The following is a 27946-nucleotide window of genomic DNA, read 5'->3' on the forward strand; positions in this document are numbered from 1 at the left end:
AGAGTCATCAGTCACTCAAAGACTGGATTCTGACATTTGTGCACTGAAGCAATAATTGAGGAAAACGGAAGAAAACCTTCAACACAAGTGGCTGAAGGTGTCAGGACCTGATTAATCTCACAATTGCATAAAGAACATTTATTGTAATTATTTAATGACGCTACAAAAATAAATCCAGTGCAAATTAAATCAAAATTTTACTCGAAAGCTCAATTCATTCATTATAATTCACTTCAGTTCAGTCCAGTTATAATCCAATTCAATTCAACACAAACAGATTCTGTCATAATTTATTTTAACTTCCTGTTTGATTTTCTCTCGCTCCTCCTTTTGTTTTTTATGATTTCTATCATTTAGATTTTTATACCCTTCATGTTTCAGTCACCATCATGTAATCCTTTTATAACCTACTGCTGTTGTAATCGATCTGATATGGAAAGTCCTTTATGCATAAAGTTTGATTTGGTTTGATAACGAAGCTGGCCTTTCTTAAAGGAATGCACATCGCCCGCCGTCTTCTGTGCTAAAGTTATAAACAAATCAGCTGAATGATCTGTTAGCGCTCAGAGTAGTGGTTGGGGATGACTCTCAGCATCTACCACACTAACATCTGTAAAAATATCTGATTTATGAGCATTTTTGTGTTGATTAGCTGCGGCGACCATCTTGAATTGAACTTACTCCAATTCAGTTCAACCTGTTCACTCTGATCACCCATCTTCCATGATGGAGGGTGATGAAAAGCCCCTCAAGCACTCTTATCACGGCCCCCTGGATGAAGAAAAACTGACTAATTTCTGAGATATGATCAGGTTAAGCTTTTATATAGTTCCATACATCTCAGTGTAACAATTACTATCAAATCTATCTTACAGAGACAGCGCTCAGCTCCTCGAAATCCAACGACACCATCACATGAAACCCGTATAAAATGTAAGCTGGTGTTCAGATGGATTATAATTAGTAAGAGCTGCAAACCAATCTGACAGCAGAGCAGCTGCTGCACTCCGAGCAAATCTTTATTCATGAGTCTGCTGAGGATCTCCAACACACACACACACACACTCAAAAGCTAAAACACACTTCCTGTTCACATTCAAAACACAAACACACAGTCAAATGTATTTGTTCATCCAATTAGTTTTCTGATTCAGAAACCCACTGTTGAGCTTTTCACAGTAAACATCTGTGACCCACAAAAACACAACTAATCAATGACCAAAGCCGGTTCCTCCAGTGAGGCTCTGAAAGAGACATGAGTCTGCAGGACAGGAGGATGAATCCCTACCAAATATGGGATTTCTCGCTGCTAAACTACACAGTGTAGTTTCAAAACAAAGAATTTAACTTCGACAAAGCATTTGATAAATGAGTAAAGCTTTAAAACCGTATTAATGGGTTTTATTGAGTGGAGAGTCTATACAACTCTGGTTGCATTGCTTGGAGAGGTTTAATAAATGAAATTCTTGATGCCTGAATCAATTTTTGACTTTTAATGCTTTTTTTTCTTTTCTCTGTCTCATTTTTCTTTCCCCCCCTCAGGTCAACTATCCTTTCAGTTTCTGATTAGTTTTAGAACATGTTTGCTCACCTGTGGTTGGGAATTTACTGTTTTACTTCACTTCTTTGGCTTCTAAAGCTGCAAATAAAGACAAGCTGAAGAATTCTAATAGGTTACTATTAATATTTTAGAAAACATGAGGAAATATGCAGCAAGTTGTGCAATGTTCCATATCGGACTGTTCTATTTGATGTTTTCATGCTGATTTGGTGTAAAGATTTATGACCCAGATGGGAGTTTAGTTACCTCCCCGGCTGTGATGCATTGTGACCACGGATGATTAAACTCAAACAAGGAGAACAACATATAAAAGGCTGTAAAAAGTTATTGATAATAAAATGATCATTCTAACATTTTTTGATTATCATTATCTGGCAGTAAAAGGTGAAATAAAGTGCAACATACTGAGACACCCCATTGCCTCTCTAAGCACACTTATCGTGTTCATTTTCCAACACACCTACAGTCAGAGTTAAGAGCAAATACAAGACATGATCCAAGTAATCCTGAGGAGTTTATTTACATCAAACTAAAAGTGGGTCCTATAATGAAAAGTCTTGCCTTTTAATTTAATTTAAGAAGCACTACGACAGTGCTGTCTGATATGAGCGAAGGCAGAATAATACATGTAGCCTTTTATATTATCACAAAGTTTCTGAAGCAAAGAGGCTCATAACTGCATTAAAAATGTTAAACTTGCACAGCTTTGAGTCTTTAAAGTTTGCTTTTATCAAACTCAAAAATACAATTAAAGGCCTAGCATTACTTAAAGGAATGCATATCACCCACTAACTTTCATGCCAGAGTTTTAGACTAAGATCATCTTGAGTTAAGAAATAACAGTTTAAGCTGTTTTGGTTAAACATTGTAAATAAGATTCTGCTAAATCTGATGCAGTATTGCAAGACGTCAAGCACAGAGTGCTGAACGATGCTCAGCTTCCACGACACCAAACTGGGGCTCAATATGTGTAGAACTGCCTGAGCTACAGATAGTTGTTGGCTGAGGCAGCCATCTTGAATGAGCTTGACTCTAAAAGTTAATCAGTTGTAGATGTACATTCAGTGATTACTTTCTGCAAGCTTCAGTGAAATTTGTCCTGAGATATTGTTCATGAGGTATTTTAGCAACAGACAGACACACGTACCCACACACAGACACTGACAAAAAAAAAAAAAAACTAAAGGTGAAAGTGGACGATGATGTGCGAGATCCAAAGATGTACCACACAGTTACACTCATGGTCTAATGCAGAGTGCAGGATGTAATGAAATAATGTAAGGACAAAAAGGGTTCAGAACACACTCTACAAGCTGTGTGGAGGTCAGGAAACAACAACACAGTCGGAGCAATCATTTGTTGGTGGCACAAAGGGATGTAAAAACCTGAATTGCAGAGCGGTAATCAGAAAGATATAGGGAGACAGGAGATAAATGAGTGGACAATGAGTCAGTGAGGAAGGCCATTACTTACTGGGAGAAACATACTGATGGGAAAAGAGGCAGATAGAGGAGGGCAGACAGAGATAAAGAGAAGTGAATAAAGGAGGAAAAGAAAGAAGGAAATAAATGAAAGAGAGCGAGACGGAGACATGAGGGAGGAAACATCAGCAACGTGTGCAACGTATAAACCATATCTTCTGTCTGTGTGATGTTTTAGAAACATCACAGGAAACTTTAAAGGCCTAACATTCCTTGAAGGAATGCATATTTCCCCTTTCTGTGCTCAACATATATGTTGGGGTTGATGATCAGCTACTACCACACCAAATATTAGTTGTAGGCATTTCTGTGTTTGCTGAAGTCGTTTATGGCCTCCATCTTGGCTTGAGTTCAAAAGTTAATCGATTATAGGTGTTCATCCATGGATTACTTTCTGAAAGTTTCATTAAAATCTGTTCAGTGATTCAGGAGATATTTTGCTAAAGGTACAGACAAATGAAAACACACACACACTCACACACACACAGACAAGGGCTCACACATTATCGGTCTGCTTTCGTCTTTGGCTGTGGGTTATAACAAAAGCAGGACTCTTGAAATAAAAAATCAGGTACCTATATGTGTCAAAATGTTAAAACAAGAATTCAGATGAATAAAAAAGTATTTTTTTTTTGGTTGTTGTGAGAGAGTTAGTGAAGCACAGAAGGCCTGAGTGTGGCCAGATGGACTAAACGTCTCTCTGGCAGGAAGAAACAGGCTGCACGCTTCTTTTTGATTGGCTCTAATTATGATCTACTGCCGTGCCTCTCAGAGAAATGCTGACTGGGTGTTGTGTGCGTGTGTAGTGCATGAGCGTGAGCGCAGACTTTTCTGTGGTGAATCCGGAGTTTTGAACAAAGATGAAGGAGTTTAGAGAGTAAAAAAAAAAACAAACAAACTTTGTGTTGATGCAGGGAGGCCACGGTGCGATGCAAGAATCTGGGCTGACTCAGCAAAAAGTAAGAAGAATTAGTTGCAGTTTCTCAGTTCCACGGTAGATTCTTTTGATTAGAAAGTAAATTTTGCAAGAACACAATGATCTGGAGTTAATTAACTCCGAGGAGATGGAGAGACAAGAAAAAAGTCTTTGTGCTTTGTTATTAACTGCAGAGGAATCGTCTGTTCTACGACGTAAACACTCAGATCTTTGTCTTTATTTTTATATAAAAATGAATCTAAAAACATCAAATCCATTTGAAAACTTATGTGTGTTACTGACATAAAATATTTATAATCCTTCAAAGAGCACTAGGCATTTATTTTTGAGGTTGAAACAAGAATAAAAAGGTTAGAGGAAGGTGCTTCAGGTTGACGAGGAAAACATTGAGTATATTTATACTGTCACTGTTCTTCAAAACATCTTTCTCCAGCACCAAGGAGCTTTTAATCAAAGTACATTTCCAGTAACTTAGATAAAAAAAAATTTCACAAGTAATAATACTTTCACATAAACATGTTTACAAACTTTTCTTTGCAAATTCCCCGTTTTTTTCTTCTTCATTCCCTAAAACAGCTAAACATTCCTGTCATATTTTATCCTCCGTTCTCCTCTTTGACCATCCTTTCTTCTCCTTTATCTTCCGTCTTTCATCATCTTTCACTAAGAGGTGCTCTGCATGCCAAGCTTCTCGTCTTGCCTTTTTTTTTTCTCATCCAGGCTCTAATCAGATCAATTCACTATTCCATTCACAGGGATATAATAAGGTGATTATGCATAGGCCTCGTGATGCTACTACTGACACATTCCCTCTCTCTCTCACACACACACACACACACTATCCCTTTAGTGTTGATGGCAGCTGACGTTGCATCTCCCCTAAAAATTCTGTGAATGTCCTCCATAAGAGAAAGTTGGCAACCTGGCGCTCCCAGATTAATTTGTCTCTTCACTTCTAATCAGCGTCAGGATGGAGGAAGGAGCTCGGGGTGGAGGGATGGGGGGGGGGGAGTGGAGGAGGTTAGGAATGATGAAAGAAAACAAGGAGAACCGGAAGGTTCCTCTGAATATTTGATTAGAGTCCGGCTGCAGATGTGTTGCTTAAACCTCATGATTGAAGAAACAGAGAAACCAAGTCTCCAGCTGCTCTTCAGTCATCTCACACTTATTTACACAAATGGAAAATTTCCCTAAACAAATCAAATAAGTTGTGTGCACCTGTTTAACATAAAGGTAAAATATCAACAACTTGTTGAAGCATTTGGGAGTCAAGTTGAAACTGGGAGTTCCCACATTCTTAAACTGACATGAACACACAACTGTGTAAAGAGACATGATCACAGTAAAACCTAAAATAAAAGTCTACTGTTACTTGGAAGAATGCATATCACTCCCTGCTTTTCATGCCAGAGTTTAACCTTTTTAACCAAACCTTAAAAATAATATTATGTACAATATCTTGCAAAAACTTGAATGATCTGGTAACACTTAGACTGTAGGCATTTTTGCAGACTAAGCTTGTTTTGCTGTTAACTCCAAAAGTCAGTCAGTTGTGGATGTCAATGATTATTTTCTGACTAACAATGCAGACACACACACACACACACACACACACAACAGGTAAAACATTAGTGCATTACATTCGTGCTCTGTAATAAGAAAGTGCACAGTATAAATCGCTGCTGTATTGTTTTATTTTCATGGTCAAACAACCATTTTTCAATTGTTTATTTATGAGGGGTGGAGCTGAAAGTCGCCTCTTTTTAGTGCAGTAAACTTTTTTTTCCTTTTGGTAATTTAAGAAAGTCGGTGTGAGCTGCTGATTTACAGGATGCCTCAGATGGGAAATAAAACACCCCACCAGAAGGGACTAATAACATAATAATTGGTTTGAGAGTTGAGCACTCCCACGAAAGCAAATCACACGGTCTGAGTGACATTTCCAGCACCTTTTAGGAAAACTTACAGCTGACATAAAGTCACAGAACTAGGTGGTGTTTAAGTTATGACTCTTCACTTGTTTATTTATTTTTTTAATGTTAAAGCTCTAAGTGGAGCCTGGTCCTCACAAGTGATAAAATGGGCTGCTGTAAGGATTTTCTACAACATTAGCTCAATAAATCACAGGATTGTTTGTTAACAGCCCACCTGTATTCAGCTCACACTGTCACACTTTTTTTATTTGTTTGCATTATTGATTAGGATCTCATCACACCCAACTTCACTCTTTGTGTTTGCAAAGAGAAAACACTGAGAACCTCAGAAAGAATATTAGGCACTGTCCGGCCAAAGGCTGCACATTTAGATTAGTTTGCAACAATTTAAAAAGAAAAGCAAATAATGAATTTACTGTATGTGTATTATTATATACTTTCCAAACTTACTTATCCAGCTCTTTTTTAATAGTTTCATAAAGAATGACCTGAGCTCTTCTGTTCTTGTTGTTGCTTTAGATTCCCAGCATCCTCTCAAACTAAAACAGCTTTAATAAACCGTTTGTCCCTCAGCTGTGACTCATCTCATCAGCTGCTGTCAAGAAAGAAAAAAATCATGACAGCATCAGAATTCTTTCTGGTTTTGACATATTTTCAGTTTATTTTTAGATAAAAGAGGAAAAATGCAAAGCATACAAAAAATAAACAACTTATGTTGTTTACAGTTTTCAAACAGCCTAAGTCTGATCAGAATATTCAAGTCAAGTCAAATTTATTAATAATAATGCACAGATACAAGCAAGCCTCTCAGCAGTTATCTCCCCATTGTTTTAATAATAATAATAATAATAATAATAATAATAATAATAATAATACATTCAAGACAGGAAAGATCAGAGCAAATTAGCAAAAAAACAGCACTTTTCTCAGCCCATAAGCTCCTTTGATGGGATTTTTAATTTTATTTTTTTAGCCATAAAAAGAAACCTAACTCTGTAAATACAGCTGAGTCTAAATCTAGTGCCATTCTGTGATGAAGAGTGATGAAGAGTGAGAGAAGTGAATTTATTAGACTGAGTTTCTGTGTGGCTCAAATCATCATAATTTTTTCTTTTGAAGATATCTTAGAAAAACTGTCAGTGTGCAGAGACTGAAGGAATTAAGAACAATGAAGTACAAATCTTAAATAACAGTTTTCATTGGGAAAATAAAAGTCACACACTTGGGTTAAAGAGTTTCTCCTTTGAAGACGGAGAGAAAAAGCCACCAAGAGGCGGATGAATGAAATCCTAAATGAACAGCGGTTATCATCACAGACGTCTCTGGTCGCCTATCTACAGCTTCCAGAGTCGTTTCCAGTATCAGAGATAAACACAGTCTGCAGCCTGTTGAGCTCCAAAATACATAATATTTACATTTTATAATTTCAATCTAAATGTCTCATTATAATACTGAAGAAAACTGGGGAACAAAAATCTAATCGTACGTTTTAAAAACACCAATCTATAGCAAAGTAATAAAAGTAATTTTTTTATTAATTCCTTATTTGTTACACTAATGCAGGTCAATAAACTTAAGAATAGTTTAATGCTAACTGAAGAGTTTAGGACTATAAAACCTTGCTATAATAAACCAATAAAACAAAAACAATGTAGTTGTTTCAGAGTGAAAATTTTCTGTGAATGTTTTTTTTTAAGTATATTATTATTATTATTATTATTATTATTTTAGTAATATTTTTGTTTATATGATACAAAGAAAACAGGTCTTTCATTACAATGTTTCAAACTTTGAATTTGAACTGGATCATATTCCTGGGCCCAGTGTTAATGTAGGTGTTTGAAAGCCTCTTGGTGGTAAGCCCTGACTATTGTCTTTTTGAAGAGCAATCCTTTGCCCTGAGAAAAGCTTTAGCTTTAAGCTTTATATTTTTGTATTTATTGTCCTTGTCACAAGAAAATGTCCCCATGATGCTCCTTGTGATTCCTTCACAGCTGTCTGTTAGAGCTATAATTGTGATACTTGACAGATTTGTTCAAATATAGGATCTAAGTACATACTTACATAAGTAAAATATTTTACTACTTTTTTCTGAAATAGTAAAATACAAGTCTTTTGTTTTATATGGACTGATTAAGAAAAACATGACATGTGCTATAAAAACTAGAGATGTGAGTACAAGTAAAAATTCTAACCATTTGTTTATTGTTCTTTAACAATTTGGTGGAAACTAAAAGTGTCATGTTGTGTAATATTCAGTTTTATCTCTGACAAAAAACTTTAGTATTCACCTGTGAAGGTCTAGCCTTAAAACACAGAAGGGCTGACATCCTTGCTTGACCAGAGGAGATAAATCTTTCAGATGTGACATTTGGAGTAAGATCAAGTTTTACTCATGATCACTTTCAAAAGCACACAATTAGTATTCATCTCGTGCACACTGTACTTTAAGGGTGAGCCCATCTTAACATGAGAGTAAAAACTGCTGAAAGACAACAAAACCTGACCTAATCTCTTCAGTTTATCAAATAGAATATATAAGTTCAGATGATTTTGTTAAAAAAATAAAAAATAAAACCTCTGGCAGACACAGCTGACAGCCAGTCTACACTCACAAAAACAGGTATTTTTTGAAGCAAATGAAAGAAGCAGATGTGTGTAGAAATTATCAGATTAAATCAGGTATTCAGGTTTCCTGCGTGTGAAAAGGGCAGACACTGATTATAAACAAACATGACATTTTTTTCTATTTATTTTATTTTATTCTAAAATTAAATTCATGGCAGTAACATGAATTCTCATGGCATACACAAATGTGTGTCATGTTTGGAGAATAAAAATAGTATTTAAAACAAATATTAGAAAATAAATAGTGATTTTTTTTATTCAGCAACAGTTAAAACCAGTACATTTATAATATCTTTACCCCTGTTTTCATTTTACCTTCTCTTCTTTTGCATTAATATTACAATTATGTCTGTATTTTGTATTTTTTGTTCTGTTTATGTTTTTTTTCACCATAGGAACTTTAGTTCTGACATTTTGTTCTCGCCGAAAGTTTGTCCTAGACGAACGCTCATCTACGTCACTTCCGCCGCATGTGAACCGCTCCACACATGTGAGCGGGTACTGTACATTCACACCAGTTGTCTCCAGGTGTTTAAACCACTAAGAACGGATATTTTTGTTTTCAGATCAGCCACAGAGGAATAATGGATTCTGCAGAGGAAGAGTCGCTGCTCGGCCAGGACTCCGAGGAGGAAAACAGCGAATTATCCGATGGAGAGGTGAGTCTGATGCTAGCTTTGAAGCTAGCTACTAAACACACTGTCTTTTTCTGTTAAAATAGAGGGCCTCAAACCTGTTTACCAAGTTGTCAGGTTCTGTGAGGTATTTGTTGTGCACTAAAACGAGATTGAAGTTAGTTTTATGTCTTCGCTCAGCTTCAAGAAGCCTTCAATAAAGGGTTGTTAAAACCTGGAATGAACGTTCTGGTGGAGAAAAACAAGAAGTTCGTCAACAATGTGGTGAGTAATTCAGATTAAGGTGATGGAAATCTATTTATTTTGAAAATTAATCTTATCAGGCAACTGCATCATTAAAGAAATTTAAACACAAACTCGGTAATTCCTCTAAATGTCTCTTTTATTTTTGCCTCGAAAGCTGTTAGGTTGACTGCTTTACCAATTTCTCCTCATACAGGAGGGTTTGAAACAGTGCCTTAGGGACTTGCATAAAGATCTGCCGTGGGTGGAGAGGTTAGACATAACCAATCCACCTGTTGAAGACAAAGGCCAAGTTTCTGCTGTGACCAACAAAGATCTTAATGCTGATGACGATTTCCAAAGGGAGATGTTCTTGTAAGTGATCGTCACCTCAAACATTATTTACCGTCCAGTATGTTGAATATTGCTTAGTTAAATAAAATGTAATCTGCCATCTTTGCCACAGTTTCTTTGATTTTGTGTTTTTGATTGCAGCTACCGTCAAGCTCAAGCTACAGTCCTGGAGGCCCTGCCTCTCCTAAATAAGTTTAATATTACTACCAAGAGGCCTGATGATTACTTTGCTGAGATGGCCAAATCAGATCAACATATGCAGAAGGTGAGACAAGTTTTCCTTACAAGTGACTGATCTACAAGATGACACCATGTTTTTACAACACAAAACAAAGCTTTGACTCACTAATTCACAGTTCTTATGTTGTTTAGCAGAACAATAGACAGCTTTAATCTAAAATCATATTTTTCTTCCTCTGTCTAGATCAGGAAAAAGCTGATTGCAAAGCAGTTGAATCTGGAGAAGTCAGAAAAGGCTAAGAAACTGCGTGAGCAAAGGAAGTTTGGCAAAAAGGTTGGTGTTGTTCCAGAGATCCAGAGTTTATACATTTACCAAAAATAAGAATTAACACAAATCTGAATGTATGCAGGTCCAAATAGAGGTGATTCAGAAAAGGCAGAAGGAGAAGAAGGCCATGATCTCTGCTGTAAAGAAATATCAGAAAGGTGGCCTTTGTTTCCTTCAGGCACAGATGTGAAGATGTAACTTCCACGTTCAGCATTTATGAAGCATTAACGTTCGTTTCTCTTCCAGGAATGACTGACAAGTTAGATTTTCTGGAGGGAGACCAGAAAACTGAAAAAGATTCTCTTGCGGCTTCAAAGAAAGCCCAAAATAAAAAAGGGTAAGGAGGCATTTTCTTCTTGTTTCCTGTGCACACTGTGGTCATGTGGTCATGTCAGGGTGGCATTTTTATAAAAACTAAATTATACTTTTATATCTCAACAGCCCCAATGCTAAAAGAAAATACAAGGATAAAAGGTTTGGCTTCGGAGGCAAAAAGAGTGGAAAGAAATGGAACACCAGGGAGAGTTATAACGATGTTTCCAGTTTCCGCGCCAAAGTGGCTCACGCCAAGGGTGGAAAGGCAGGGCAGAGAGGCAAAGGAGGAAAACAGAACGTGAGTCACATTTTAAAACTTTGACTGATTTATTGCAAGTAAAAACATTTGGAGAGAAGCACTTTGTTGGTTTAATTAAAAGAAAACACCTAACTCTTCACTCGTTTCTCAGAAACGTCCTGGCAAGTCTGTCCGCAGGAAGATGAAAGGACGCTCGTAGAAACTGACTGAACTCGGACTTTATTTTTGACCGGACTGTTCTCAACACCACCTCAGGAGACCTGCAGGGGACGGTGTGCTTCTCTCTATATATTTTTAATAATATCTGTAAATGTGGATCAATATGGAGGACTTTGTAAACTCTCTTGGAGCTACACAAAGGAAGACATCTCGTCAAGATAAAAAGACACAAGTGAACTGCATTGAGCTGCAAAATAATTGTTTTACACCTTCCAAAAATTATCATAAAGTGTTTTTTATGTCTCCATAGACTTTTACATGGTGGTTTTAATGCCACTTCCTGTAGTTACACATCAGTATCTACACCAGCCTTCCTGCTGTCTCATGGATACTGTGTATTCTGAGTTTGGGATACTGTTAGTGTTTTTTTCTCACACCGCTCCTTGACTCATTGATTCTCCCCCATGTGACGTGACATTTTGTATTATTGAGCTGCTGTCAGTTTTGCCCTTTCCCACTCATTAATATGATTAGTATGTAACGGTGAGTCTGGCTTGTATAAACTTGTTTGCTTTGCAAAGATAAAAGTAGAAGGAAAAAAAAAAGAGACCACTTTGTGCTTTCGTTGCATGTTTTGTAAGACAGACAAATACAGGAAATCCCATCATTTGGTTGTATTTGAAGCTTGCTGGGTGAAAGTTGCATATTTGGTGACGTGTGTGGTAACTCGCCGGAAATTTAACCTGGGGTCGTGGAAGGCTGGTGGATTCTAGAGGGAAAGAAATAAACAGAAATCATTACAAAAACCAGAATAATTGAGATGGTTAATAAATGATTGGTCTTTTTTTAAAAATGTGCAGCTGGTTTTTATCCAAGGTGACTGGAGCTGAAGACATTTTGCTTCTTATTCAAGGAGATTTATCAATTCTGTCCATTTCTTTATAGCTCAATTGATAAAGCTCCACAGATACGGAGCAAAAAAAAGTCCAGACTGGATATTTCCTGAATAACTGAGGATTTCATTACTGTTTTATATCAGCTTTATAATAAATGTTTGGGTTTATTTTAAAACCTAATCATACTTTTAATAACAGAATACACTTATAGCTCTAAGGCTCTGCTCACAACACGTACAAAACTACTGTAGTTTACGTCATTCAGTTTTTCTGTTTATGGACTTTTTTGTACCATTTCAGCCTTTCAAGACATATTGGCTATGACTTTTATTCATTTTAAAGTCTATTTAATTTTCTTTACAAAACCTTGAAAACCTTTACTTCAGCACACTTGCTTCATTTTTAGCCATGAGTTCGCTTTTAGCTGCTGCACTGCCAATTTTAACTTTTATTCTGATTGTTTTAAGTTTAACAGCTTCAGTGAAGTCATTCAGGATCCACACTGCATTTTCACAGAAATCGCTCCGTTCCTCACCAGTGGAGCTGAAAACCATCCGATCTCCTGACTTTCTGTGACTGCACAGGGATATTTCTTGGTCGGCTCCATGTGAGCCCTCCTGTAAGCCTTGATAAAACCAGCTGAAAACAGAGCGCGATGAGCAGCAGGCGGCAAAAGAAACAGAATCCAGTTTATTTTTTTTAGTTTGAAGTAAACTCACAGTCTTCTTCTGTCAGGTCAGCTGGTTTCCGGGACATGGGCATGTCTGGGAGGATGTGCACTGAAACAAGAACATGCAGTTATCTGTACTTTTTATATTTTGTTTAGTTGAAAATTAATTCAAAATAGCAAGACTGCTTCTTCCTGAGCTTTTTGTCTTTAAGCGGACAGGTCAGCTTACGCTTCCGGAAGGGGCTGATGCTGAACTCGGTGTGGAGCATCAGGAGTCTTCGCTCTTTTTTTATCATCTCGGCGTGAATCATGTTTTCACGAACGTAATCCACGTTCTCCTTTTTTGACATGTTTAGAGGGAGAGAGAAAAAAAGAGCAGGATAGAGAGCAGTGGAGAGGTTTGCCGAACAGACCGCTGTTCACTTCCTGGTTGCATGTGCGTTGCCTAGCAACAGTAAACACAGACGGAAGCTGCAGTTGCAAGCCCCGACCACGCGGTGGAGCCACGCGCTCAGATCATGAGGCACGCTTTCTACACGTGCGCATCTAAACTGTATTTGTTTATATTTCTCAAATAGCAATGTAAAATTAACTTAAAAAATAATATAAAATAAAAACATCAGTAAATCCTTATATTGTTCAACCATCTTATGCCTTCGAAACATCCGTCTGGTTCAGTGTTTACATGTGATTTGTAGGATAACAAACAGATGCTAATGGTAGTCTTGTTTATTTGTAACAGAAACAGAGACGTCTGGTCAGGAGGCTTAAAATGGGCAAGAAACAGCTCACCTCTGTGTTTGTGTCTCAGGTCATACAAGACAAGAAAACAAGATCAAGTTCTGCTACACCAGCAGACATTTCTCAGCCAAAACAGCAGACTTGGCTTTCATCATGTGCTGCTAGTCTTTAAACCAGGAATCTGCAAATTTGATAATGAAAAAGAGTCATTCCTGCAGCCGGTCAACTCATCGATGTATGGAAACATAACAGGATGCAGAAGAGTGGCATCATGTTGCTCTGGGCTGTCCTGGTCCTCGAGGGCCACCATCCTGCATGTTTTCCTTGTTTCCCTGCTCCAACACACCTGATTCAGTGGTTAGATTCCCTCTCCATGTTCTGCAGAAGCCTGTTAATGACACACTGGTTCTAATCAGCTGTGTTGGAGCAGAGGAACAAGTAAAACCTGCAGGATGGTGGCCCTCCAGGACCAGGGTTGCCCAGTCCTGATTTAAAATCTGAAATATCTGATAGTTTATCAAAGGGACGAAGAGCAGAACAATAATGTGGAAATGTAGTTGGAGAGTTGGTCAGGGTTGATGAATACCCATCATGCACTGCTACCATAAAGTCTGATTGACATTATTTTTCACCCCCAAACATGCATTCAGTGCAGATAAAAACAATGTTAAGCATAAAAGAGAACATGGGAGACCTGGAAATCTTAAGGCCAACACAAAGTCCAAAAAGTCTCAACTGTGAGCGATTCCACAAAAAGACAAAATGATACAAGCAGGTTTATGTTCATAAAGATCTAGGATTACTTCTCCAGTGTCTTTGGAACAACCTGCCTGCTGAGTGTGGAAGAAGTGGTGTTGTTTCAAACTGCAGCTAATATTGTCCTGATGTGTGCTCAGTAATCCAACAAATCTTGGTTTGATTTAGATTTAGGTTCAACTTGTCAGGCGTTTCTAATCACAATCATTTAAATCCTTTTTTTATTCCATCAGTGAATTGATTCTTTCAGCTCCTGCTTTTTGTTTGTCAATATGAAATCTGTATAATTATGTTTATTAGTGGCTCAGAGGAATAAAACAGCCATGGATTCGGATCACTGATTAATGCTAAAATGAGACGTTTGTGGATTTTATGATTTGTTGCTGAAAACTATTTGAGTTTTACAATTTAAGCCTAATTGCTTCTTTTCAATAGATTTTAAAAAAATATATATATAATGAATTTTATTTTCATTATATTTTAATTAAACATTTTCAGTTTAATACTTAATGACTTGCCAATAAAATAAAAATTAAAAAATCTCAAAATGTTAGGAATACTGCAATAAAAGTATTCACCAGAAAACAGATTTATTCGAATGATGTCAAATTTGTTGTGATGTTGTTGAACTGAACAAAAACATCAGCGTTTAAAACAAAAAACTAAGGAAATAGATGCATCAAAAAACATAAACAGCGTCAGGACAAGAATTCAGCTGCTTTTTAAAGACAAGAAACACAAATAGATGTTACTAAAGAAAATATGACTTTACATATTTAGTGAAAAATCAGTGATTTATTATTTATGTGTCATTGTGTAAAAGAAGGATGTATATTAGAAAGTAAGTGTGAATAAAGTTATAATTACAACTAATGATAGTTATAATTTGGATAAATCTGCCAGATATTTTCACTCATTATTGATGCTCAGCTTTTAAATATTCTCAGGTTTATGATTGATTATTCAGCTGTACTTCTATAAACCCTTTGGTTATTTAATGTACAATAACACTTTACAATTATTTTGTTTTAAAATATATATATATATATCGTAGAAAACGAAAACAGCTAAACATTTTGAATAAATATTGAAAAGTAAAAAGTGTTTCCTCTGAGATGCAGCTCGGGGGAAAAACGGCTCTTGAAGAAAAGTAGCTTTTATACTTAAGACGAGCCGTTGAATAAATGTACTTTGCCCATGAAATGTACATTTCAACACCAATCATAGGCTCAGACAGGACAGTTTTTTGGAGAGTAAGCAGATGCTTTTCATCCCATTTGAAAGTGTTTTTTTTTCAAACTTTATTGATTTCTTTCCCCCCTTGTAACAAACAAACCTTTCAAAATGTAGTCAGCAGGCATCAGATGACTGAATGTGTCCAGACAGGGTGAAAATGCAACCATCCTGAGTTCTGCGTGAGCTTTCCTAATGTTTTCAGAGAATGACAGATGGCGGTTCTCTCACCAGAACTGTACGTATGAAGCTTTGCAAACACAGGCGTTGACACACGGGTACCGAGTGTGCACGAGACTGTGACTGCACAAATTCATGCGTGAGAAATATGAACAAATTACGTAAAAACTCAGCTATAAGGTCTCAAATCTGACAGGGTGAAGACCACACTTCACTTCCTCTGTCATAAATTACACATTAATAACATTACATTCACCCAGAAATACTGACTCAGTGGATTATCACCTGCTGCTGAAGGTGGAGTAACCATAATGGTTTTTCCCACGTCTGCGTTTGTGTTTGTTTGTCTGTAGCGTTAGCAAAATGTGTCATGAACAACTAGACGGATTTTAGCAAAACTCTTAAAAAGTAATCATTGAATCTACATTTATAACTAGTTAGATTTGGAATCAGCCTCATTCAACATGGCTGCCACAGCTGAGTTAACTTATTAAACACAAAAATGGCCTTAACTCAGTCAGTTTTTTACAGATATCGAGCTAAAATATGGTGTGCCTTAAACTTTAGTCCATCCATCCATTTTCTTTACCCCCTTCTCCTTTCCGGGTCGCGGGGAGCTGGTGCCTATCTCCAGCCAAGCTTTAGTACTAATTGCTAAAATCATTACTGTCTGTCTGGTAGAAAAAAACATCTCATGAACCTTTGGACAGAATTCAGTAAAACTCTCAAAAAGTAATCATTGAACTTAACATTTGATGTCAACCCAGTTCAAGATGTCTGCCACAGCTAACAAACCTTACCCAACACCAAAAATTACTATCATTCTATAAATTGTACAGATACTGAGCTACAGTTTGATGTGCTAGTAGCACTCTCTGAGCACTAACACATCTCTTAGGGTCTCACAGTATCACCTGAGACTGGGCAAAATGTCATTCACAAGGTTTTCACCAAAATGGCTATATCTCCGTCCCTTCTCATCATAAGATAGGTCCTCTGATGATCGTAGGAGTTAAACATCTATCAGAGGTTGAAGTTTTACTTTTTGTCTCTGCAGGTTTGTTTCCTCTCATCGTCCTGCTCCTGCAGCCATCCTTCCCTCACTCTGTCACGTCTGTTCTTCTCAGAAACAACTGTGTGTGTGCACGCTTCCTCTTCCAGATGCAGGCAGCTTAAAACCGCTCAATATCCTCAGCTCCTGGTTCCTGTCTCATAACCTGATTCATGCTTTATTGGCCCTGTGTGAAAGATAAGTAATAACTCAAACAACGGACAGAAGATTTGGTTGCAGGCTGGTGACGTGTCTCCTGTGGTGAGCAGTGTGTGTAATGGGAGGGCTTGTGGTGTCAAGCTTTGTTCCCTGGCTCCTGTCACAGTGTCCGACTACGTTATCGTCAAAGCATCTTTGGAGATCCTCAGGCAGAGACCAGTCAAAAGCCAGTTCAAGAGTTCCTTCAAACTCTACTTGCCAGACAAACTCCTACAGATTGCGTGACTTGATCAAATATGACAAGGTTTCAGTAAACTACTCTCTTCCTCTGACATGTGACAGTAAAGGGGAGGCGTTTAAAACCATCTGTATGTTAAAAAAGTTGATCGAATCTCAGTTATCCTTTGGTTATTAGCACTGTTTAGCTTTAAAATGGCTCAGAAGGGGGTGATATACTTGAATAAAGAGAGGAGAGGGGTAATGAGAGCATAGATCTGTAAAATTCTCAAGATGTAATTAAATGGTACTCCATTTTCCTCAGTTTTTTTTGTATCAGTGGACTGCATCTTCTAAAAGAAAGCAAAGGGAATAAAACTTTCAACCAGCTCACTTTAAAAACAGCTGAGTCCTCGTTTAACGTATTCTGTGCATCATGATGTTTAGATCATAATGCAATTTTTAAAAAATGAAAGAGAAACAGGTCTGAACAACAATAACATCAAGCTGAAAGTCTTTTCAAAGAACATGGATAATTATAATGAGGCTGGCTTTGATGAAGGCTCTGATCGCACCATCAAAACCTCTTAACAGAAAAAAACCCAAAACATCTCCATCTTTATTTGATCCACAAATGATCTCAAATCTAGACTCTTAACAGGAAATGATCTAAAATACAGACAGAGTGAGCCTCCCAATGAGCTGAAGTGACATCTGCTCTCAGGATCCTAATGTTAGCTATCCTCCTTTAAAGCTGACTTCCTCCCAGCCTCTGACCTTTCCTAACAAGACTCTGTTTTGATTATCAAGTGCCCTTTAACGCCTTCTAATTAAAACACCATGTCATGTATTATTCAGCCTTTTTTTTTCTCCACCATTGCTTTGACATGAAACAAATTAAAAGTGCACACTTTTTCCTGTCACATAATTGTCTCCATGGCGGCCAATAAAGACGTGGATATTTTTGTAAGAATGGGGAAATTTGGTTTGAGTTGTTTAACTTTGATGAAATCCCCACCAAGACTTGCCCACGCTAATGTTTGCTGACCTTTGCATCGAGTGTCAATGAGCGAGACTTTTAGAAAGCTGTAACATTTCCTATCAAGCTCCACTTAATAAATATGTAAATTAATTTTCTGTAGCAGAAAAGCGGTTTTGAAGGCAACTTGCCAGAGATGCCTACACTGGGAATTCACCAGCCCAGACAATATTAGAAACAAAAATTAGGAGTATGATTAAAAAAATGTCTATTTGTGCACACTAATGAAAAGCTTAGAAGTTTAAAACTCTCAGATTTGATAAAGTTTCTGAGGGAGGACTGAGAGCTCTGCCTGCAGTAAAGACCGTGAGAAAGTGGTTCTGTGGTTTGACTTTGGACCCCCGTGTCTGTGGCTGCCATGTCAACCAGAACACTAATCTAACAGCAGATAAAACCCCGTCCATCTCACCCCTTTGTCTGCTCACGTACTGTGATAATAATTTATCTCAGCTTTTAATCTGATCTTTTTTTTCTGTTTTTTTGACCCCCATAGCAGAAATACATTTGTTGTTTACTTATCTGATTATGGATTTCTGCTCTCCTCTCTTTAAAGCGAATAGTGTTACAAAAGTCAAATTTTTTTTTTTGGTGCAGAATCCTCTTCATTGTGGGCCGTCTGTTTATCCACCTTGCTCTGGAAACAACAAATCTCTTGTTTTGTTACAAACACAAACACACAGGTGTACTTTCTGGTGTGTTTGGAAAGCCATGTAGGTGTCTGGAGCTCCCTGGAGACATCGTGGTCCTGGGAAAGCTGTCTTCCCATCAGATGGCAGCTCCATGTCACCACCGGTCTAGTCTGTAATCTTCTGTTTTGTCTCAACAAAAGAAACTTTCTCAGGTAAAAGACGGAGTGCAGCAGATATAGCTGCAGTACAAACTGGGATGGACCCAACTGCTGATGGCACCACAGTCAAAACAACATGGTTTAACCTCAGAAAAGACCCGAACATTGCAGGACTTCAGCAGTGGCTCTAACCTGGTTCAATAAGTGAACTCCTGCAGTTCTCACGCCTTTTCTAGAGTTTTTATCAAGTCAAGCTCTGCAGAATGAGCTCAGTGCATCATCAGAATGTTAATCCAATACATAACTGTTAGTTATTATTTGGTTGATTTGATGATTTAAGGTTTTCTGCATACATTTTCAGTTTTAAAACTATTCCTGTAGAACAAATCTTTTCCAACCTTAAGTTTTGTTTGTAATGTTTTTTCCTTTTTTGAGCGGTGTTGTTGTCAGAGTAACACGTAGCTGTCCACACATATCACAAGACTGTATATCATGTAAAAATATCAATATCTGAATCGATCTGCCCACTTTAAGTTCTCAGTGGTATCACGTTTTAAAGCTGTTTTCACTGGATTCACATGTTAGGCTCAGTGGCTTCATTCATCTTTATTTTCTTTAATCCCTGCCAGTTGTATCAAAGACATGCAAGCTGTCTTTGTTATTGGCCTGTATTTTTTCTTCTCTTCTCCACCTGTTGCTGCACTCATGCTGATTGTGTCAACCTCTTACAGCTTTTACTTGTAGACTGAGGAGCACCATATTCTCTGTGTCACAATCTATGTTTCACTCTAGTCATCTGTTTCCAACTTCAAGACACGTTCTCTTTCTGTCACACTCCCACTGATAGGCTAACCTCTCAATGTCAACTTTTTCCTTTTTTTTTCTAAGAAATCCTTTGAGACATTGGCAGTGATTCGACAAGTGTACGTGACAAATATTCCCAACGAAAAGGACAGAAAGTAACATTTTCTTTACTCTCATTGGAAAATAAGACATCAACACACTGTTATTCACTGTTATTCGAGTTTTCTCAGTTACTTGTATGTTATTGACGTCTGCATTTGTGTTGGCTTTGTCACACAAATAATGACCAATTCTCATATTTCAACAGGTTTAATTTTAACAATGAATCATGTTTTTCTTAGGAAATGTACGTGTGCATGATATGATGATAATCGAGAACTTTGCTTCTTATTTATTTTTACTTTGCCTGTGATTTTGGTATCGAGGTTAATTTATCTGGTTTAAAACGTGTCTTTCTTTTACGAACAGTTACATTTATTCTGCAACCCTTCATAGTTTTAAGGCATATATTTATATCTCATTTTATGACTTGAAATGGCTGCATTCCTGTTTATAGGTACTTTAAACTTACACACACACACACACACACACACACACACACACACACACACACACACAAACAATCCATGGATGTTGATCAACCAGATATATTTCATAAGAGTTTTAAAAACATATGTGAAGCTGTGTAAGGAAAAAAAGTGTTGAATTTATGGGGAATTACAGCTGTGGTTTCACTGTGAATGACAATGTAGATAACATTAAGGTATACTTTTTTGATCACTTTAAATTTCACAGTGAAGAACGATTGTTTTTTTGGCTAAATTACTGGGAGAACAAGCTGTTAGAAACCAATTTACAATATTTCATGTCAAAACAACAGACATTCTGTAAACTTCATGACAGTCCCCCAGTAATAAATACAGTGTACACAGTTGGAAGTTCTTATTTTTAATTCAGAAATACTGCAAACAGTAAATCATGAATCAATGATTATTAAAAAATAATAAATATAAAGCTCAATGATCAGCTGAAATCACCAAACAATGTTCCCAATCAGACCTGAGTCAGAAAAGCCTGAGGACCCAAAGGCAAATTTAGTAAAAGGATACAAACTAATAGTATTTTACTTTAGAAGGTAACTGAGTGAAATAAGCCTCAAAGACCTGAATGGCATCAAAAATAAGAAATTATTTAAAAAGGAAAGAAGAGAAGCTTCTGTCCTTCTATTCTTTTCTCCTCTAAACATATGGAAGCACTGAATTTTTATGAAAAGAAAAGAGATATTGTCCCATAATTACTTGCAACAACAGCTTTCACTGTGACATTCTGTTATATTTTTATAGTCGTAGTAAAAGGGGTTCATGTCGTTCTCAGTATAACAATATATTTTACTTTGTGGCTCCCTCTTGTAGTTTTTTTTTTACCAATCTGTGTGGTGGAACAATATTTTCCCTGAGCTGTTTAAGTTTATTTAACCTCCGCCCAAAAACATTGTACAAGGCTAAGCATCTAACGGGATTTTTGTGGTCTTTTTGACCACAAGCAGACATATATCAAAATATCTTTCTCGCATGTTTTCCCACAATTCTTCGTTTTAGTGCTTCAAGGTCACAGGATACTTGTGGAAAAACGTCTGCTTCATTTGAATACACTTGATTTCAGCTTTCAAGGATACTGTCCTGACTGTTAGAGAGACGGAATATATTAAAAAAATAAATAAAAAAGTCAAAATAAATCCCAATTATATCACTGGTTGTCAGGATATCACCTGCTGGCATGACATTCCTGATATGTGATGAGAGAAAACCATTTGGTTTCTTATGATTACAAAATTTTGGACTCATAAATCTTTTTTTTTTCAGAACATAACAAACATTGTTTGCTAGAACAAGATATTTAACCTGTAATCTCAAAAATAACTTAAAAAATATTTTCAATCATGGCTGTTTTCAGCTTTTGGTAATGGGAGCTATAAACTAAAAGGACTAATCAAGTTTTATGGCTGGAACTTTTTTAACACCTGCACCTAAAATAATACAGTTTGAGCCTGAAATGGTAAAATCAACATGTTGCATAATTTTGCTGGTGTTCCTGATTTACTCCTGTGATGTTTTCAGCCTCACTGGTTTGCATCATTAAGCCCGTGTAGCCGGAGGGATAATAACACAAACCAAAGTGTCCACAGCTCACATCTCCTGAAAAGAGAGGTTGTTTTTGGAGAGAGCAGCGAGGTTATCAGTCATGTCAAATTCCAGACCAAAGTGGTCACTTTGTTTGGAAAAAAGATCTGGCTTTGACACGGCTTGGCAGTCGTTCACTCCCCTCGAGTGAAAGGAGCTCACGGCAGCGGAACAAGAGCTCAGAAGATAACATCACTTCAGAGAGGAAATCGAACAATTCCAAAGTAACTAAAACTTAAAGTTGGAAAGGCACATAACTTTAAAAAATATATATTTTAGGAGCTCAGCTGGCTTATTAAACGTTCTCATGGCATGCAAAATTCACTGCTTTTACTAAACAACACATTTCTTATAAACCCTGTGGAGTCACATGAAGTAAAGAGATTTTCATCTCACTGAAAGTGAAGAGAAGCACTTAATCACTGGGCACACAGACAACAAAGTAAATGAACTAGCCTTGATATGTGAGGATAATAAATACGTCAAGTCATCAATTAGGAAACTTAATACAGAGCATATATATCTGTAAACTGGCAGGTTCAGCGTGGTGATGATGATCTCTGAGTGTGCTTCGGCACACAAGGTGTGAAGGTGGCTACGATCACTCAAAGCTTCATTTTCTTCGTGTTATTAATGCAAGAAAAGTCACAAACAGTGTTAATGTGACCCTAACCAGTAAGATTCAAATGAGCTGTTAATGATAGATCCTTCACACTCATACGTTCATATTTAGAATAACCTTTACAGCAATTTTTTTATTCGAAAAGTTCACCAGTCCAAGTGATATATATATATATTTTTCCCCCAAAGGTTTGAGAAATCAGAGATAAATTGCTGCAGTTGTCTTCCATTCTCACCTGTTGGCAGGCTAGGTGTCAAATCTGTCAACAACTACCACTTTACCCCGAGCAACAAAAGAGGGTTCAGGTTGCTGCAGCGGTTCAGTGTTTGGTGACGCTCGACACAAGAGAAGACACTTTCTAAACCCAAAGATGCTTCACTCGCCTGTAACATTCGTATGAGCACACGATTAATCAGTTCAAGTAAAGTTCATAAGGATTTGTTTATTTATAATATTCTTCATGACTGTTAAACTAAATTTATAGTAAATTCTTTCAAATATTGGAGTGCTTTTTATTAAATACTCGAGTCTGATATGAAGACTAGAAGAAAAGGGGAAAAAGTGTCTATCTGATGTGCTTATTTTTTAATTAAAGTTTAATTTATTCCGCAGAGTGTGTGGAAATGTCTTAAATGAGTTCAATCTGAAAGAACAGTTTTGCAAAAAAACATTTTTTTCTGTAGTTGAGAGTTGATTAATCTTGTCCTCATTTTGCCTGTAATCTGACTCAAGGATGTGTTATTGTGCACAAAATCTTATCAAATAAAAAGGATTACTCCATCGAGTTGGGGTTAACCAGAATAAATGAATAAAAGATGACAATTTTACTCCTGATCTTTACCACTGTGGAGATTTTGAGTTTGTATTAAATCACCAACAAAACAAACAAACAAAAAATTCCAATGTGATCCTTCTCAAAATAAAAATATATTTGTTTAAATAAATAAAATGTTGCAGAAGAAATGTCCTATGGCTGCAGCTGAAATACCTGAAGGACAGGTGCTATCAGAGCCTGTTTGAATCATCGTTTGCTGCTTTTATTGAGTGACTTTAGGATATTGTTTCATCATCACGACGTTCAGTCATTACATCAGCCAGTAACGCTGATCCACCTTTCATTTTTCCTTTTCACTCGGCCTCCTTGATCTCATCACGTCACCTTCCAACTCCACCGTTGTTTCTTTAATGTTTTCCACCTTTCAGAAGTTTCGAGTCTCAAAATGTTTCAAACTTGAAAGTCAAAATGAGATGAAACAAAAAGAGGTGCACAGGTAAACCCAGAGTTTAAAATATATGAGTGTCTGTCTGTACTGTGACAAATGGCAACACATTTATTTATTATTTGGATTTAGCTGTGGAGGAGAGCAGATAGAGATTGATGAGCTTATTAAATCCAGACAGACAGAGCTACTGTGTTGAGGCCCTTTCACAATAAAGGTCAGTGGTGCTGAAGCCTTTAAAAAAGAGACTTGTTTCTCATAAAGAAACTAAAAACATGCAGAAAACAACAATTTATTGGAAAAATTAATCTTATACTATATGTTTATTGAGAAAAATATGTTGGATTTCTTCTTGAAAACAAAAAAAGAAGCATTTTTCTTTAATAACAGTTTCTAAGCTATCAATATCTTTTTGTCACCTGCTGGCAAGGGCAAAAAGCAACAAGGTTTTTGTTCATGTCTGTGTTTGTGTGTGTGCTTGTGTTTGTTCTGTCTGTTAGCAAATCATCTTATGAACCACTGGACAAATTGTATTGAAACTTTCTGGAAGTAATCTACAACTGATTAACTTTTAAAATCAACCCAATTTAAGACGGCCACATGCTGAGCTGAACTGAGCAGAAAGGCAAAAGCAATTCCTTTAAGAAATGCTAGGCCTTTATTATTATTTTATTTAGTTTGTTTTTTGCACCCAGAAATATAGTTTTGAGATGTATTTTCTTTGCTTCTTTGAAATGCTGGTTTACGTTTGAGCTTCAGAGCCATGAGAGCCTTTCGATTGATCATTGGAGGGTCCTGCTAATCTCCAGCTCAACACAAAGGTTGGCCGTTGCTCTAATCTATCATCTTCACACGCTCGTCCAGACTGATGCAGAACCTTTTTCCAAAGATCAGACCTGGCATCATAAAACACTGACTCATCTGCAAACTGTCTCTTTCACAGCTGGGTCCCACCTTTTCTGAACACAAACTGGAAAATATATAAAAAGATGAACTTATATCTCCACTGTTGTTCTGATGGATCCTCAGAAACATCAGGTAGACTAAGTGCTGTTTTTTTATGTTCTTTTAAGTGAGTGAAATGAGAGGAGGAGCAGTTTGTTGGTTAAACGCTCCCCTTCTGCTCTCCCACAGCAGCTGGACTGCTGACTGGCATTTTCCAGTGGAGAGATGGAGAACAGGTACAATATATAGCTTCCCACAGTCACATATACACACATGAATGTTCTGCGTGTACACACACACACCTGGAGAGCTTACATGGCTTTACACAGCGAGCTGGTACTCAGCCAGCAGCTGCTGCCAACAACCCATCATCACAGGTTTCAGCTGGAAGGCTCTCGACAGTCCATCCTTTTACAGCTCTCCTGTTAAAAATGTGTGTGTGCGTGCGCGGGCAGGTGTTAATGTGTGTGTCTGTAGTGTGGCAATGTGTCAGAAAATAAAGTGCTTGCAGAGGTGAGATGTATGCACTAAAAAAAACAACATCAGTAAAGGCTGTTTATATGCAGAGTGCTTTGCTCCAATCACATTATGTTTTCTAATAGGCTCCATCTTTAACTGATTACATTCAATCACACTCCAGCAGCTGCCAGGGTGGTGTAACTACATCATATGCACTCACATGGTGGTTCTTGGATTGAGAACGCTTTTCCCAGAGAAAGACACATGACTACCAAACTTCTGAGTTGTTTATTAACCAATAATTTAAGAAGCCAACAGTGACTTAATGCAAGGATTCTAGAAATGTAAAAGTCATGAGTCCAAACTGTTTCAGTCCAAGTTTAACCATTTTTTTGTTTTCATTTTTTTCAAATTGTGAGTAGGTTAAAGGAATTTTTGAAGTAATGTTCTGTCAAAAAGCTGGTGCAGCTTCTCAGTTATCTCAGACATTTGTTTGTTTAACCATTTCTGGGTTCTGGCGAATCGCTTTCAGTAGTTTGTACCTTATCGGCTGCAACATCAGTCACAGAAGACTTCTGCTCTGTGACCAATAGTGCATGGAGTATATGGAATAGAAGCTCTGAAAATCAGCCTCGTGTTGTGTTCGCTGATGAAAACTTTAGATTAAAGCTCTGATCATGGCAGCTCAAGAACAGGCCTGTCACAGCAGAGCCATAGAGCGAGGGGTCCAGGACAGCCCACATGGTGCATCTGTGCTAAGATGTCTCTGTGACTGTGTGCCACAGAGCAGCAGAGTGTAAAATGCAAAAAGAAACAGGAGACACTGACAGGCAATGGGGCTGGGATGGTGTAGAAACAAATGTGTGAAGAAAAGTATCAATCACAGGTTTGGACACACTTGTTTCACTGGAGAATTGTCCAAATATTTGACTTGTTTAGATATGTTATTTATTGCTAATGATGGTAGAAGGATGTTAGAGATGCAGCTGCCAGGAAAAAGACAAAGAGGAGACATATGGATGCAGTTAGAGAGGACATGGAGGGAGTTGGACTGAGGGCAGAGGACAGAGGACACAGAAGACAGAGTTAGATGGAGGAGGAGGACTCAATGTGAAGAGCCCTGGAAAGGGAACAGCCTAAAGAAAAGAAGAAGAATGATGAATATATTCAGTGCTGTAATGCTTTGTTTCTCTACTTTTTTAAATAAAAATGTAATTCCTATAAAAACTCCCTGTTTTGGCCTTGACCCCATAAATCCAGCACACATTTCAATGAAATTGTTTTTGAGAATGAATTTGATACAGAATGATAATTTAGTTGTTTTAACCACCAGGGAGAAGAAAAAAAAATACTAAGAAGAAAAAAGAGTGCTTCCAAGTCTTTCACCTTCCTTCATTCTTTTCTGGGATCACTGTTCATCATGCTGTCTGTCACTCCTCGCCATCCAAACACCGAGATTTAGTTACACAGACAGAGATGACCTCCACTTTATCCACACATTCAGCTGCAGAGGCCTTCTTTGTTCAGGCATGTCAGCCCTCAGCCTCCAAAGACAGCAAGGACACACGGATCAAGACGGGACAGAGGACTGCAGAGACGAAGAAACTGGGGTGGAGTGCAGAGAAATACCTCAGGGCTGTAAAAATTATCAATTATAACAAACAGGGGCGTTCAATGAGATTATGTGGATGATAAAAACACACCTGTTAAAGGGCACATATGAGGTTGGTCAAAGTAGTCTGAAAGTCTAATTTACAAGTGTACAGTGCACTCTGCGTGTTAAATGCTAAAGAATTACTAACACTCAACAAATGTACCAACTGTGCACCACTTTCTTTGCTCAGCGTTTGATTCCCTGAGCAGATTTTAAACATTGACACAACAGTTTGGGTTTTTTAATAGATTTGGGGGCTTGAGGGGCTTTTTGAAAGAGTTTTTTATCACTTTTTCTTTACCCATAATGCAAACATTTCCATTGAATTTTTTATCTCCTATGAAAGGCTTGAACCCAGTAATGTGACAGCTTGTTGGATCCATGTCCTCAGAGAATATACTGTATCTCTGTGCAAATCTCTCTGGAAAAGTGGGGACACATTCATCACATCTCCTCCGGATCATCAGTGTGTGTGTGTGTGTGTGTGTGTGTGTGTGTGTAAGTACAATGATAGTCAGTGAAAGCTCTTGAATCTTTCAGTACTTCTGGTCCTAAATGTAAATGTCTGTATCCAACTAAACAACTAAATCAACCACATTCAAACTTAAATTTATTTTTGTACCTTGTTTTGAACCCAGAAGCCTTTAACCCAACATCATTTGGCCATGAATCAAACATGGTTACAATCTGCTCTGAGATGCTGATATCATTGTTGTTGTTGTTGTTTTGTTTGTGTTTTATGTGTCTGAAGAAATAAGACAAATGAGCCTGTTCATAAAACTTATAAAACATATTTTTGTATTAAAAGTTTGGGTGGAGTTTCACACTGTTTTCATTGGAATGAAAAGCTCAACATGTAAAAAGCAATTTGGGAGCATAAATCACAGGCAGATAATTTACCCACAAACAGCTACAGCCCATAATTTAAAATTAGCATTACAGGTGCTGTGTGTTGTATTACACTGAATTATTTACATTACCTTGTACTAGTTTGTGGCTGTGTTTATTTCAGGCTACAGGAAAGAGTTCAGAGCAAATTTATCCCAAGGGAGGGAAAAAACAGTTTTTTAAATTTTTTTTCTAAGAAATATTGCAGGCATTACCAATTAGGAAAACAAATATATATATATATATATATATATATATATATATATATATATATATATATATATATATATATACATATATATATATATATTTGCATATCTGATTGACCCATTTAGGTGAAAACAACTGAGAGATGTTGTCTTCATCCTCTATTTTTTCCTCTCTTTTCAGTGACCCGATTTGTCTCACATGGATTATCATTCAGTCCCTGCTGGCTGCTGTGAAGCTTTTGAA

At 37.2% G+C, this 27946-nt stretch overlaps 2 protein-coding genes across 3 annotated transcripts in view; one reads left to right on the forward strand and one right to left on the reverse strand.

The window, feature by feature from the left end:
• ebna1bp2 (EBNA1 binding protein 2) overlaps nt 1-11602 on the forward strand; it is a 30108-nt gene extending 18506 nt beyond the window's left edge. The window contains exons 1-10 of one of the 2 annotated variants that reach the window (XM_017420396.3): nt 8943-9031; nt 9108-9200; nt 9357-9440; nt 9616-9773; nt 9894-10017; nt 10177-10266; nt 10343-10418; nt 10507-10597; nt 10702-10873; nt 10986-11602. In XM_017420396.3, the coding sequence (XP_017275885.1) occupies nt 9126-9200; nt 9357-9440; nt 9616-9773; nt 9894-10017; nt 10177-10266; nt 10343-10418; nt 10507-10597; nt 10702-10873; nt 10986-11033 (918 nt within the window). In that variant the 5' untranslated portion in view covers nt 8943-9031; nt 9108-9125 and the 3' untranslated portion in view covers nt 11034-11602. Of the gene's footprint in view, nt 1-8942; nt 9032-9107; nt 9201-9356; nt 9441-9615; nt 9774-9893; nt 10018-10176; nt 10267-10342; nt 10419-10506; nt 10598-10701; nt 10874-10985 lie in introns of those variants that run through there. The other variant, XM_025006875.2, reaches the window with a different exon arrangement.
• On the reverse strand, nt 11434-12986 carry fam183a (family with sequence similarity 183 member A). The gene is made up of 4 exons (XM_017420397.3): nt 12789-12986; nt 12609-12668; nt 12425-12528; nt 11434-11762 (listed from the first exon to the last, which is right to left on the reverse strand). Exons 1-4 carry the CDS (start codon nt 12907-12909, stop codon nt 11658-11660), a joined length of 390 nt encoding a protein of 129 aa, XP_017275886.1. The 5' UTR covers nt 12910-12986; the 3' UTR covers nt 11434-11657.
• Nucleotides 12987-27946: the final 14960 nt, after the last annotated feature.

This window comes from Kryptolebias marmoratus, linkage group LG24, assembly GCF_001649575.2.
Source record: "Kryptolebias marmoratus isolate JLee-2015 linkage group LG24, ASM164957v2, whole genome shotgun sequence".
NCBI lineage: Eukaryota > Metazoa > Chordata > Actinopteri > Cyprinodontiformes > Rivulidae > Kryptolebias > Kryptolebias marmoratus.

Excerpts from the sequence above, each read along its gene's own strand:
- fam183a (XM_017420397.3), bottom strand. The coding sequence starts at position 12,909 with ATGTCAAAAAAGGAGAACGTGGATTACGTTCGTGAAAACATGATTCAC. Across the intron at positions 12,669-12,788 it reads CATCAGCCCCTTCCGGAAGC|TGCACATCCTCCCAGACATG; the intron begins GTAAGCTGACCT and ends TTCTTGTTTCAG. Across the intron at positions 12,529-12,608 it reads TGACCTGACAGAAGAAGACT|CTGGTTTTATCAAGGCTTAC; the intron begins GTGAGTTTACTT and ends CTCTGTTTTCAG.